This window comes from Dipodomys merriami, unplaced genomic scaffold, assembly GCF_024711535.1.
Source record: "Dipodomys merriami isolate MVZ:Mamm:240054 unplaced genomic scaffold, mDipMer1.0.p SCAF_2, whole genome shotgun sequence".
In the NCBI taxonomy this organism is placed as follows: Eukaryota; Metazoa; Chordata; class Mammalia; order Rodentia; family Heteromyidae; genus Dipodomys; species Dipodomys merriami.
In genome coordinates this window covers 30,053,059-30,067,064 of record NW_027203381.1, presented here as the reverse complement: position 1 = coordinate 30,067,064, position 14,006 = coordinate 30,053,059, and the positions used below count along the sequence as shown (strand labels likewise).

The window sequence follows — 14,006 nt, the reverse complement described above, 5'->3', positions numbered from 1 at the left end:
AGAAATTCTTTACCCAGATGTGTCACTGACATTGTAAGAAGTCCCCAAAGAGATACCATAACCAAATAAAATGCTTCTATTTGCTCATAGATTAATTTCACTATCCCCCAAATGAGAGTACTGTATATGTATATATGTATATATTAACTGTATATATATGTATGTACATATATATATATATGTATATTGCCACTTCTGAATTTAGCTTCCCTATAGACTATGAGCAAATGGAGAATAGGAATCTCTATGTGTTCATCCACATATCCTTTACCTCTGGGAAAATACCAATAAATCCTTGGCAAGCAACTAAATGGATGATACCTATGATTAAAAAATAATTTCAGATAGAGACATGTAGAAATATGAAAGAGGAAGCAATTCTCAGCTAATTAAGCCTCCAAAATGTGAGAAAGGGAGCAATTTGAGTGTTACACTTATCAAAAAATATTTACCAAGTGGTCTTGTAAAACATGGGGGGAAAGATGAGTTTCTGATTGCAGTATTCTTTCTGCCTGTTCAAGAAACCATTAGGCAATAGAATGGAAGAAAGACAGCCTCTTCAGTAAATGGTGCTGGCAAAATTAGTTAATCACTTGTAGACAACTAAAGCTAGATCCCTATATATCTCCCTGTACCAGAATCAATTCCAAATGGATCAAAGGCTGGGAGTCAAAGCAGACACTCTGAAAACATTACAGGATGGAATAGGAGAAATCCTAGGTCTCCTTGGCACAGGCCAAAATTTTCTTAAAAGAGACCCAGAAACACAACAAATCAAAGAAAGGTTGGACAAATGGGATTGCATGAAATTGCAGAGTTTCTGAATGGCAAAGGACATAGCTAGCCCACGGATAGAAAGCCCACGGATTAGGAGAAGATCTTCACTAGCCATAAAATGAATAAGGGTCATATCTAAAATATACCTGGATCTCAAAAAACTAAATCCCCCAACAACAAATTCTCAAAGAAACAATTGCTCAATAAATGAGTGTGTTAAAGACTTAAAGAGAAACTTCTCTGAAGAAGAAATAAAGATGGCCAATAGACACATGAAGAAATGCTTAACCTCCCTAGCCATAAAAGAAATGCAAACCAAAACAACATTGAGATTCCACCTCATCCCAGTTAGAATGACTAGTATCAAGAACTCTAATAATAACAGATGCTGGAGGGGATGTGGACAGAAAGGAACCCTACTGCATTGTTGGTGGGAGTGTACACTTGTTCAACCACTTTGGAAAGTAGCATGGAGGTTCCTCAAAAGACTCCACATAGAGCTCCCCTATGACCCAGCAATCCCACTTTTGGACATTTACCCAAATGATCACAAACAAGACCATACTAAAGCTACCAGCACAACTATGTTTATTGCAGCATTATTTACAATAGCTAAGATATGGAACCAATCCAGATGCCCCTCAGTAGATGAAGAAAATGTGGTCTATCTACACAATGGAATTCTATGACTCCATCAGAAAGAATGACATTGTCCCATTTGTTAGGAAATGGAAAGACTTGAAAAAAAATATATATTAAGTGAAGTAAGCCAGGCCCAAAGAAACATAGGTCCCATGGTTTCCCTTATTTGCAATTACTAGTATATGTCTGAGACAAGTGAAACGGTCAGATAAGTTGATGTTAGGAGAAATGAACCCCAAGATAAGGACTCAAATAATTTTTCTTTCTTGCGATTGTTTCTAACATATTAATAAGATGATTTCTTTGTTGCTTTGTACGACCCTCCCCCATGGTATAACCCCTGTTTTCACTGTATTTGTGGAGGGGAAAGGAAAAAACAAATTGTTTAAATAGGGATACAGGTGGACCCATTGCAACAACGAGATGTACAAGACATTATGTCGAAAAATGAACTCTACAATTTTGGATGGGAGGGGAGGGGTTGGGGAGGAGGGGGAGGGGAAGCGGAGAGGGGGAGGGATATGGAAAGGGATGGGAAGGGGAAACAAAGGAGGAAGCAACAACACTTGATAAGAAATATACTCATTACCTTGCCCATGTAATTGTAACCCCTCTGTACAATATTTTCACAATAACTAACTAACTAACTAACTAACTAAATAAATAAATAAATAGAAAGAAAGAAACCATTAGGCACAGCAGGACACAGTGGCTTATGCCTGTAATCACAACTACTTGAGAAGTATAAATAGAAGGATTGAAGTTTGAGTCCAGACCATGAAAAAACTCAAAATCCTAGCTCACCAAAACAAGCTGGGGTTGGCTCATATCTATAATCCCAGCTATACAGGAGGTAGATGTAGGAGAATTGCATTCCAAAAAAGGAAGGAAGGAAGGAAGGAAGGAAGGAAGGAAGGAAGGAAGGAAGGAAGGAAGGAAGGAAGGAAGGAAGCAGACTGCAAAACTCCATCTGAAAAATAGCAAAAGCAAAAAAGAAAAGAAAAAAGAAAATGTTGGCGGTGGAGCTTAAGTGATAGAATACTTCTGTAGCAGTACAAGGCCTTGAGTTCAAGCCCCAGTACTGGAAAAGATAAAATGGGAAAGAAACAGAACAAGGGGAAGGAAATGGAGAAACACATTAGTCAGAATTTAAATCTTGCTTTGAGGACCTGGAATTTATCTAGGGGGAGTTTACAATTTCAAACAGCAAACTTTCTTGGAAACTTGAGAAAATATACATCTCTTTTGAATTCAACCAGGTGTCCAGAAATTATTATCTACTTTTTTTTCCTTTCTGTCAAAAGCGGAATTTTCCCCCAGGTAACTTTTGCCTAAAAAGTGGACAAAAATCTTTGTAAGGACATGGAAAGACCATATTCAAATAAAAGTTACTCACTTTTTATTATAAGTTAACCTTGAATGCAACCTATGGATGAGAGAGAGAGAGAGAGAGAGAGAGAGAGAGAGAGAGAGAGAGAGAGAGAGAGAGAGAGAGAGAGAGAGAGAGAGAGAGAGAGAGAGAGAAAGAAAGAAAGAGAGAGAGAGAGAGAGAATGCTAGGTGAAGGATGAACATATTCCTCTTTCCATTTCTGATCAGCAGTCCACTAGGAAAACTGACAAGGTTCCAGTGTGTAACAACAAAGAATAAAAAGAAATAAAATGTTTTTTCAAAATTGATTTCTGAAGCAATTTCAGTTTATATCAGATAATTTTCTTAGATTAACCTGGTTCTTTGAAATATCTTATTGAGTGTTAATCAAATACCACTGAACAACTTAATTGGATTTTTCTGGATATCAAGTGGGAATAGTAAATTTTGTTCAGGCAAGAGCTCAAGGATAATTGACTTAAAACCAGAACACATTCCATTACACCAGGAAACAAGAGTGGAGAAGATGAGTGAATTATGCATTATGCGTTGTGCCTTCTTTCTACATTGATAAGTAAATTTTATTTTTAAATAAATTATTTTCATAAAAATAGCATGCTACATCCAGGCACTGGGGGCTTGCGCCTGTAATCCTGGCTACTCAGGAAGCTGAGATCTGAAGATGGCAGTTCGAAGCTAGCCTAAGCAGAAAAATCCATGAGACTCTTATCCCTGAATAATAATCCTCCCTCCCCCTGCCAAAAAAGCCAGAAATGGTGCTGTGGCTCAAGCAGTAGACCAGTAGTCTTAAACAAAAGAAGCTCAAGGACAGTGCTCAGGCCCTGAGTTCAAACCCCAGGACCAGCACACACACACACACACACACACACACACACATACACACACACACACACACACACACACTAATAGTATGCTAGTTGTAATTTCTTTTTAAAGCTTTCATGATGCCTTTTATACTGCTAGAGAACCAACTGTACTAGCAGTTTTAATTCACAAAGAAAAGCCCATGTGGCTGTGTATTCGTTACTGACGCCAATGTCTGTGGTTCTCGTGGGTGGGCCGGGTGCATACTGTACTGGCAAGCACGTCTGGCCTTTTTCTGTCTTACAAGGTGGTATTGAACCTGAAGGTGTGCTGCCATGGTTTTTCAGAAAAGCAAAAGGCATTACAAAAGGCATTGCCCTGCTCTCAGGCTGTCAGGCCTTCAGCATTAGGGATAAATCTCTAGGTCTGCTTCCTGGACTCTTTCCTTAGGTCCACTTCCCGAGTTGTGACTGACCTCCCTCACAGGTACATTCCCCTCTTCTGGTAGGGGGGGCACTGATGTGCACATGCGTATTTATTTTGGGACAGCATGCTACTTTCTTGTTCTTGTGCACAAAAGTTCCTAGTCCCCATCCTCCTGCGTTTAAATCTTGCCATTTACAGACACCTAACAGATTTTCCCTGATGGCTCATAAATCAAACTTGGTTCCAATGAATGACTTATGGTGAACATAGTTCTTACATCTCTCCATTCAGGGTGTACCAATATCACTCTATCCTTGTTCCTGTGTCAAATGCCAATTTTTATTCACAGAAACATAAATGTCTCAAAGGTCTTTTGAATATTTTTCCCTTCTTTTGTTCCATCCTGTTAGGTCTACTGAAAATATACCTTAGGAGGGAAAGGAAATCCATTTGTATTTACATCTTATATGTCTGCATTCCACTGTAGAGCTGATAGTATCATTCGCTCATTAAAGATTTATCCCATGCCTGGGGTTCCAGGGTCTGAACCCAAGGAGAATCATTGGAAGCATTTAAGTCCCTGCTGACAGTGAGTTCTGCTTCCTGACAGGGGTCACATTTGCAACCTGGCATGCTAGCCTGCATAACTAGATTCCAGGGGCCTAATTTCACCCTTGAGTTCCTGCAAATTCTCATTCAGCTACCCTCCACTTGGTGATTTATCTAGATTTATTGTATCAATTTGGCAGAACAGCTCTGATACAATGGCACTTGATTTAATATCATCCGTCTTCCCTGTCTAGGAAAAAGATAGGATTGCAATCTTCGTATAATCCTCTTCATTAAAAGCTAAGGTTTAAGAACTCACTCATGGCCTATCTGCCTTCCATCCTTGGGAGAACTCTCCATTCCAACCTCATCTGTGCTCAGTCCTCTCCCTTGAGTTAAATTGTTCTCTCTGATTTGTTGAAAGGACTTTGTATGGTGCTCTCAGTCTCACAGATAATGCTCCTTGATGTCTTCGTATTTTGAAATCTACCTATTTCTGTATTTCCCCTAAGCTCCATTCAATGATACTTCCCAGTTCTTACTGTTTTAACAAAGTTCCCAGTTACAAAAATGAACTGATTATTTCTTGGAGTAATATGTCTGAAACATCCAGCAATCTCTGAAATTAGGAATTCACAGGATGCAGAATAATTTTGACTAAGGTAGCTCTTCGAAAGCCATTGAATTTTTATTGCAGTCTCTTGCTTCAAAGTTAGTAAACCACTTAATGAATAGGCCTTCAAAATTCCAGGGGTAGCTACTATAATGATTAATAGTCATTCATTCATATAAGAAATATATGGTTCACAAAGTGTGAGATAAAAATTGGGCATTGGGAATTCAGAAGAACAATCTCTTCTTTCCCCCAGTCCCCAAGCATCTCAATGTGGAGGCAAATCACATTCAAACATGTACATATCATGTAACTACAAGTAAGTATCATAGAATAGGTAAAAGTGAGGGAGAGAGTGTCTCTCCCTATTCAAGATAGTCATGTGAGGAATGGAAGTAATCAGTGTCCTAACGAGTAGATTAAGGGATTCTGGGAAGATGTAGTGGGGAGACCAGGCACCGGGAGGGACTAAACACTGTGGCTGTGGTGTGTAGTGCAACAACAAATGGTAGCTTTAGAGGCTGGAGGAGAAGGTTAGGTATGCCATGAGAAAACAAAGGTAGACTGCTTCCTGTGGGCACAAGGAGGCAGTGTGGGTTTTAAATGATGGAATCCTGTGATCAAATTTGTGTTCTGAGTAAGAAAGCAGAGACATCATTTTGGAGGTTATGAATGTGTTAGATTTGAGGGTGGATGGGAACAACAACACTGGAAGTGGACAGGAAGAAATAGATTCAATGCACAGCTAAGAGGTAGCTATGTTCAGAATGGCAGCAAATCAGAGAACAGGGTATCAAGAGTGAACCCTGATCCAGGATTTGTTTTAAAGCAGCTAGATACATGGTGGTTCTAAAAACTAGAAGGGTAGGTGAAGAAAAGCAGTTAGGATTAGGGTTGACCTGTACTCTTTGAAAGCACCCTGTGAACATGAGTTCACTGGGTTCAGCGTAAGCTATCCACATGGACATTTACAATAAGCAAGTACCTAGGAGTGGTGCTCAAGTTTAGAAACATTGTATTCTGGCTAACTATATTTCACATACAGCAGCAAAGACAAATAACAATGATTCATCTCTGAATTCTATATGGATTATTTATTCTATCTCATTCTCCTAATATATCAATCACAGGAATCTTATTCAGATAAATGATTTATTCTATATACTATTTAGTTATTATATCCCCTTCTTCTAATATAGCAATCACAGAACTCTTATTCGTATAAATTATTTATTCTGTACACTCAGGCCTTGTCATTACAGATGTTATTTACCTTCTAGCTGCATTATTTAAAAATCTCTTGATCATTCAAAATAGCAACCATCAAAGCAATGAATTACTAACACAATATTTTTTCATTTCCAAGAGTATATGAATAAACAGTTTATTCTGGCTAGAAAGCAATTTTGCTGAAACATTATACTTACTATACTATGCCTTTTCTGGAACATTTTGTAATGGACACGTTCATTATGCTTCCTAAATCAGTGAATATTTAATGTATTTGTATCAATTTGGTTAGAAGTGGAACTATTCAACTAGAGCTCTACTTTCATCTTTTAATAATACCACCTCTCTTTGAAAACAATAACTGAATAAACATAAACACGGTTGTCTTGGGTAGGAAATGATAGTTGAATAAAGTATACGAAAAGCAAGTTCCCATAGTTACCCTACCTTCCGATTTAGCAATTGTTCTAAGAAATAATTCTGAAGTTTCTAAAGCCTGTTTAAGTAAATTGTAGAGACTGCACTCATGTACAAAATTATTTTATGAAACCAAAGGAGGGAAAATGTTCTGCTATTTAAATCCATAGTTAACTGATGTGTGTCCTTCTAATTGCTAACCCATGTGTTGAGTAAGTGACATATATGGAAGATAATTGGAGAAATTCTGATGCCTCTTGAAAAGGAACACTGAATAGACAGTCATTCAGAAATGCATATGTAATCATACGTTTTCTAAAATGGATGTATTCACCTAATGCATAGTACACATATCTTGTGATTGCTTCACAATAGAAACTGTCAAGCTTCATTATCGAAACTTCTCCAAATGACATTATGTTTTCTTTTTTATTATCATTACACAGGGAAGGCCATGGAAAAATTTCCGTATTTGCTGTCAAAATGGCTTTAGCCACGTTGTGTGGAGGGAAGATCATGGACAAATTAAGATGTAAGTTTTTATTCCTTGAATCTCTCTTTGCATATCTTTCTTGTGCACCACATTTCCTCTACCTTCTTCCTGCCATGTTCCCCTGCCCATGTGTCTTTCCTCATTCTGTGAGAGCTGTTTGAAATGCATTCTTCTTTGATCTTTGGATTTTGTTATAGACATTTTTTCCTATTAGGAAAATGTTAAAAAAAAACTCATGTTTTTCCAATGCTTATGTATTATTATTATTATTTATAATGTGTTGAGCATATCCAACTAAATTCTTTGCCATATTTAAGCCAGACAAACATTCCTTTAGGTATTACACTCTACTTCTTTACAAGAAGTCCAGCAGTATAGATTTGAGTCTAAATTGGTCAGATGTCTCCCTGCCTCTAAGTACTGTAAAATCAAAGCTCCAGACCCATTTCCTCTTCTCAGTCAATGCTACTCAATTACTGGGAACCCTAAAGATTCCAAAACTGACATGGCCAGAAAATAGGCACAGGAATACAGAGAGACCTGTAGAAAGAATTAACTGGATGCCAATACAAACATGACAACTAAATAACACTGAGTGATTGTGGTCATTTATGTACATTTTATCACCATATGTGGTACAGTCTGTTAACCAAAGACACATTAAGTGGGTTTGTTTTTGTGGTAGTAGTGGTTGGTTGGTTGTTTTAGGTAAAAGAAATCTGAGGCCTACCTGTTAAAGCAAATAACACAGCTGTACCAAGATTTGAATGCTGATTTTTTTTCCCACATTGATTTTCCCCACACATTAGAATGCATCAAAATCACCTTGTGGGCTTTTGAAAACACCTAGACCTGTAGGCTCCACTGGCAGAATCTCTGTTCAGTAGACCTAGAAAAAGAGTAGGGAGCAAGAACTTTGATTTTTAGCTAACTTAAAATGATGTTGATGTTATTCTTTAAAACAAATGTCTCAATTCATTTAGCCCTTTCCCTTACCCTACACATTATGCTTTGGGGTTGTAATGCTGTGCTAGAAAGGGCGCAGACATGTTGTAGGCTGTTTCTTGAGTTGAAAGCTTCTTTATATATACTAACTTTGGGGGTTTTATTAAATACTTGTCGTGTCCCTCCTCGCTGCAATCTCTGATTCACAGCCAGGAGCCTCTTTTTTTTCCTGTTGCCTGTTAACTTCTGAGTGTAACCTCTTTATTATGTCAAGAGGATAACAGAGAATAAAAAGAAAAGTCTGCTTCTTTGAAATTTTCCCAGACCTGCTGCAAAGAAGAATTTTCTCATTGGCCTAATAGATATAGGGAGGGACTACAAGGCCCTGCTCATCCCTTCACTTCCAGAGATTTCCTGTCATATAAGAGTCTGAAGAGTCATAGAACCCAACCAGACCTTATGAAGCTACATTTTAGTTCTCTGGTCCACCTGCAAGATAACAGAAATTAAAAACTAAGCTGTACGCCAATGGCTTATACCTGTAATCCTAGCTACTAAGGAGGCTAAGATCTGAGGATCAAGATTCAAAGCTAGCCGGGGCAGGAAAGTCCATGAGACTGTTATCTCCAATTAAGAAACACATTCACACAGCCAGAAAGTAGAGCTGAGGTTCAAGTGGTAGAGGGCTAGCCTTGAGCATTAAAGAAGGAAAGAGGAAGGAAGGAAGGAAGGAAGGAAGGAAGGAAGGAAGGAAGGAAGGAAGGAAGGAAGGAAGGAAGGAAGGAAGGAAGGGAGGGAGGGAGGGAGGGAGGGAGGGAGGGAGGGAGGAAGGAAGGGAGGGAGGGAGGGAGGGAAGGAGGGAGGAAGGGAAGGAAGAGAGGGAAGGGAGGAAAGGAGGAAGGGAGGAAGGGAGGGGGAAGGGAGGGAGGGATAAACTATCTACCTGAGTGCTTAATTGAAAAAAAATAACTAAATTAGAAGGTGCTGGAACCAAAGGTTTGTTGTTGTTGTTGTTGTTGTTGTTAACAAAGTAGCTTTGGAGTGAATCAGGAGTCACTGTCTTCACTTAGGCTGGGCAGAGAACTCAGAGCAAGAAACCCTGGAGGACATAGATAAACATGAAAAAAAGAAACATTTCCATAGTGTATATGTTTGCACTATTATATTAATAGGAGCATCCCTACTATTCAGTAAGAGAGTTCTTACTATTAAAAGAAATGGAATGAAAACTGATTTTAAGAAAACCAGTCTTCTAAGCATGAGACCCCCTCCAAGCCTTTCACATAGCAGATAAGCTCAGGGAGACCATGTTGTTATCCTTCCTCTGATCAGACGTCATCCATCTCCTGGATCCTGGGTCTGGACTGCCCAGAACTTCCAAAGCTTTCATATCATTCTCCTCTAAGACCACCTAGTTTGGACCAATGATGAAAATAGTTACTGGGAGGAAGAAAGGCATGACTGACCACAGCAGGCCTGTGTAAGCCCCTTCCATGCCCTAGACTCTTCCTTTACTCCAGGAACAAAGGTGGGGCCAAAACAAAGGGAAATGTTAGGCAAGCAACTAACAATGCTGACACAGTTACAGAAGTTCAAGGTGATTGTGAGCAGATCTTTACCCCTTATCAGAACCTCCACAGTCCTCCTAGAAGTCCGGGAGTTCAAAGGAAACAGTGTAACTGCTCTAGAGTTTTCTCCAAAAGCACCCAATGGGCAAAGCAGGCCTGCTCTCCATGGGCCAAGCCAGTCAGTCATCTGCAGCACTGCAATGAAAGCAGCCAGGACAAAACCCTACTGGAGAGAGACAAGGATCTCCGTCTGACAAATTCCATACCAATGATACGATCCTGATACAGCATGTTCCTCTCTCTGGTAGAAGCAGACCTAAATTACATGTCCCTAATTCTCTGACTGAAGGACTGCCTTCACATAGATTGTCCCAGAAAGCTGGCTTTAGTGGCTTCCGGGTAACTTGGTTGAAAGCAATTTAACCACAAGTAATAACTGAAATCAGTTTGGCTTGGGGGATCTCAATAAAATGTCAATTTGTTAAAAATGAATATCCTTCACCACCAATATTTCTAGTTTGAATGGTAATGATTGACGGGATGAACAACTATGGGACAAATCCACTCACAGACAGCAGCCGCTGCCTCTTGGTAAGAGGGATTGTGGGTATTTTCAATTGTGTTCTTTTTGCTGGCCTTCGTTTCAACAATCAGACAGGCAAGGTCATGATTTTCTGCATTACTTTTGTAATAAGAACAAGGAAAATGAAAGGATATGGAATATTTCAAGGTTTGATAGTTTTATTTTCCCTTACATAAAAAAATTTTAATTCACTTTAAGTCAGATGTGCTTATTTGGCATAGGTTTTTTTTCCTCTAGTTTTGTGCTTACGGATGAAGGATATTTAATTTGTTCTAACTAGCCTCTTTTTTGTTGGAGAGAACAGAGCAGAGAGAATATCAGCAAGAATAATTGGCTGAAATTTTTAAAAGCAGAAAAGGAGAAAACAGAAAAGTCAAAGTTGATATTTTAATGCTTTAAAATAAATTTATGAAAGGGACAACTACTGGATAGCTCTTTGAGGCATCCTTGACCCAGCCTACGGGGAAATTGGCGCCCCCTGGAGGCCTCTGACTTGTCCACTTAAACAGAAATGGCCTAATGCACTCCTTTTCTGTTTAATTCTTTTCCAACTGATTAGGAACTACTACTTTGATGGATTGGAATACTTGTTTTAAACAGTATTTCTAACTCACTGGCATGCTTTTAATTCTCCCTCAGTTCCTTATCAACCTCCAGATTTAATCTAAACTCCTTAGCAGAGTTTTGAAAGCTCTTCGTATTTCAGCCTCACTTCCTAGCAGGCCCTGGTATGCCCCATAGGTCCTTGCCACAGTGCACTACTTGAAGATCCTCCAGTTTATTATCCTTAGCACTCTACTTTTTGCCTGGTCTATTTCAAGGCCTGTTCCCTTCACCTTTGCTGTTCCCTCATGGCTTTTACACTTGGTCCTGACTCACTCCTCTCTCCTCAGTAATCTTCTCTGTGTTCTTGCTGTACCCTATCTATCCAACTCATCTGGCACTCAAACCAGGATGTTATCGTGCTCTATCCACACCCAGACTTTTACCCTCAGTACGTGGAAGCCTGCAGAGGACAAGAATAATACCCTTGTTTTCCTATGCACTTATTGCTTAGCATAGTTTCATTTAGTGCATGCCAAATTAGTCATCACTGAATAAAGTATCTACCATTGTATACTTCTGTAGGTTTAGAAAATGATTTAGAACCCTATAGAAAAACTCCATTAGGGAAGGAAAGCCTAAATCACTAACAGACTAATAGTAATATGAGATTAATAATAAATATCTAAAGTGTCTATACTATACTCTGTATGCCCAGGATCATTCTGAGTATTTTACTTCAAGTAACTAATTTAACCTTTGAAATAATCCTCTACTATACACACACATACACATGCACACACATATGCATACACATACCCATCTATATTGCAAGCATATTATACACGTACAAACACATCATCTTTTTATCATTTCTTTTGAAAATGTGGCTTTTCACAGCCACTTCCAGTTAATCTCAGTGGTCCAGCCCTTTTTGTCTATTGCTTAGCAGTCCTTCCTCAACACAAAAGAAGTTAAAATTAGCTTCAACTGTGTGGATGATCACCATTGGAATTACTTATACAAATTAGAGATGTTGCCAAAATCTTTTTACCAGCTCCTGTTTGGGAATGTGGCTTGGATGGAAAAAGTAATGCTTAGAAGATAGTCTGGGTGACCCTATTATAACCAGCCATCCTGCCAAAAAAGCAAACAAGATGGCAGCTCTCATTAAAAAAAAAAAAAAAAAAAAAAAGTTAGTTCCCAACAAAATGGTGAGACAAAGGATGGGTAAACCAAGGAAACAGCAATTCTCTAAGACAATATGTTGGTAATGAACTATACATTGGTGGGAGGAGGTTGGGGGGAAGGGAAAGTGGGAGAAAAATAAGGGAGGGAGTAATAAGTTTAGCAAGAAATGTATTCCTTGTCTTGCATATGTAACCATAACACCTTTGTACATTACCTTGACAATAAAATTAAATTTTTAAAAAAGTTCCCTTTGCTGAGGTTTCTTTCTTTCTCTCGTGATAGGATTCTTCAGTTTTATCTCTGAGATTATACAATAGATTTGCTACTGATAACTTCTTTTTTTGTCTATTTTTTGACTAGCTTTCATGGGACACAAGATAAAATTCACAAAATAAATAACATTGCTAAAGTGGACCAAAGAAATATTTTTTTTTAGTTTAGATGGCAGTATCTTCAATTACATTTTGACCTTAAAAAGTGAACTCCTCTAGGCATTGGTGGCAGACGCCTGTAATCCTAGCTACTCAGAAGGCTGAGATCTGAGGATCGTGGTTCAAAGCCAGCCCAGGCAGGAAACTCCATGAGATTCTTATCTCCAATAAACCATTCAGAAAACTGGAAGTGGCACTGTGGCTCAAGTGGTGGGGCATTTGCCTTAAGCTGAAGAGCTGAGGGATAGTGCCCAGGCCCAGAGTTCAAGCCCCACGACCAAAAAAAAAAAAGTGAACCCCAAAATGAACAAAGGTAGCACATTGTTCTTACTGAGAGTTGATACCAGTTGTTGTGTTGGACAAACACTAATCTGGTTAAACCAATAACAAATCCTTTCATTTTAATAGTTATTTCCAAAGAGCATCACGAAGCATCTTGGGAAATGATGCCATTAACATTGATTAAGGACAGAAATGGAAGGTCAGAGATTCAGTGAATCGAAGAACACTTTGGAGAATAATTCAACCGTGACTTTACTTCATTGATTACCCACAAGGCCAAGCTTCCTCTTCACCACACATGTCTGAAGATCCTTCCTCATAAATCAAATGTTTATGCCCTGAACACTGATTTATGGAAAGTTTCATGCTTCTGTGGGAAGTTAATCAAGTGTTTTTATGAAAACTTTATCCCTACTGAATCTTTCCCTTTGTAAATACCAGAAACCAAAACAATAGTTTTAGTAATAATATAGGTGTTCTACTTGCTAATCAGATTCACAGATACACACACACATACTCTCTCTCTCTTACTCTCTCTCTCCCTTTGAAATGAAATTCTCTAGTGTCTATTCAAATGGCATCAAAATTAACAATTAAGCTATGTATGAGTTGATCATTTTACCTCAGAGCAAAAGCATAATGTTTTCTGTCTTATCAAAATATGTTAATTTTACCCAATGTGCTACGTGCTGAAATCACCCAATTTTACCCAATGTGCTATGTGTTAAAATCATCTACAAAAAAAGATACTAGAGAAAGTGCCATGTTATGAATATTTCAACATAAAATTAGCTTTCCTATTATTCTTTCACAAAAACATTGTATCTATTCTGTCACATTTCTTATTTGCAGCAGATATGTTATACTGAAACTATAGAATGTTCAAGTGACAAACAAATGTCTTCATTCTTTCCCTTCTCTTAGATATTTTCTCAATGATTTCTGACTCCAGTGGTGTGATGGTTTATGGGCGATATGACCAGTTCCTTCGCGAAGTTCTCAAGCTACCCACAGCAGTTTTTGAAGGTCCCTCATTTGGTTACACAGAACAATCAGCTAGATCTTGTTTTTCACAACAGGTAACATTTTAAAGAAAGTATCTCTCAAACAGTTGTTATTCC

The 14,006-nt window shown here is 38.4% G+C and overlaps 1 protein-coding gene across 14 annotated transcripts in view; it reads left to right on the top strand.

Annotated features, from left to right (window-relative positions):
• Dtna (dystrobrevin alpha) overlaps positions 1-14,006 on the top strand; it is a 333,587-nt gene that overhangs the window by 244,832 nt on the left and 74,749 nt on the right. For all 14 annotated transcript variants that reach the window (XM_070029341.1, XM_070029340.1, XM_070029345.1 and 11 more), the window contains 2 exons: positions 7,296-7,381; positions 13,810-13,964. In XM_070029341.1, coding sequence (XP_069885442.1) covers positions 7,296-7,381; positions 13,810-13,964 — 241 coding nt within the window. The remainder of the gene's footprint in view (positions 1-7,295; positions 7,382-13,809; positions 13,965-14,006) is intronic.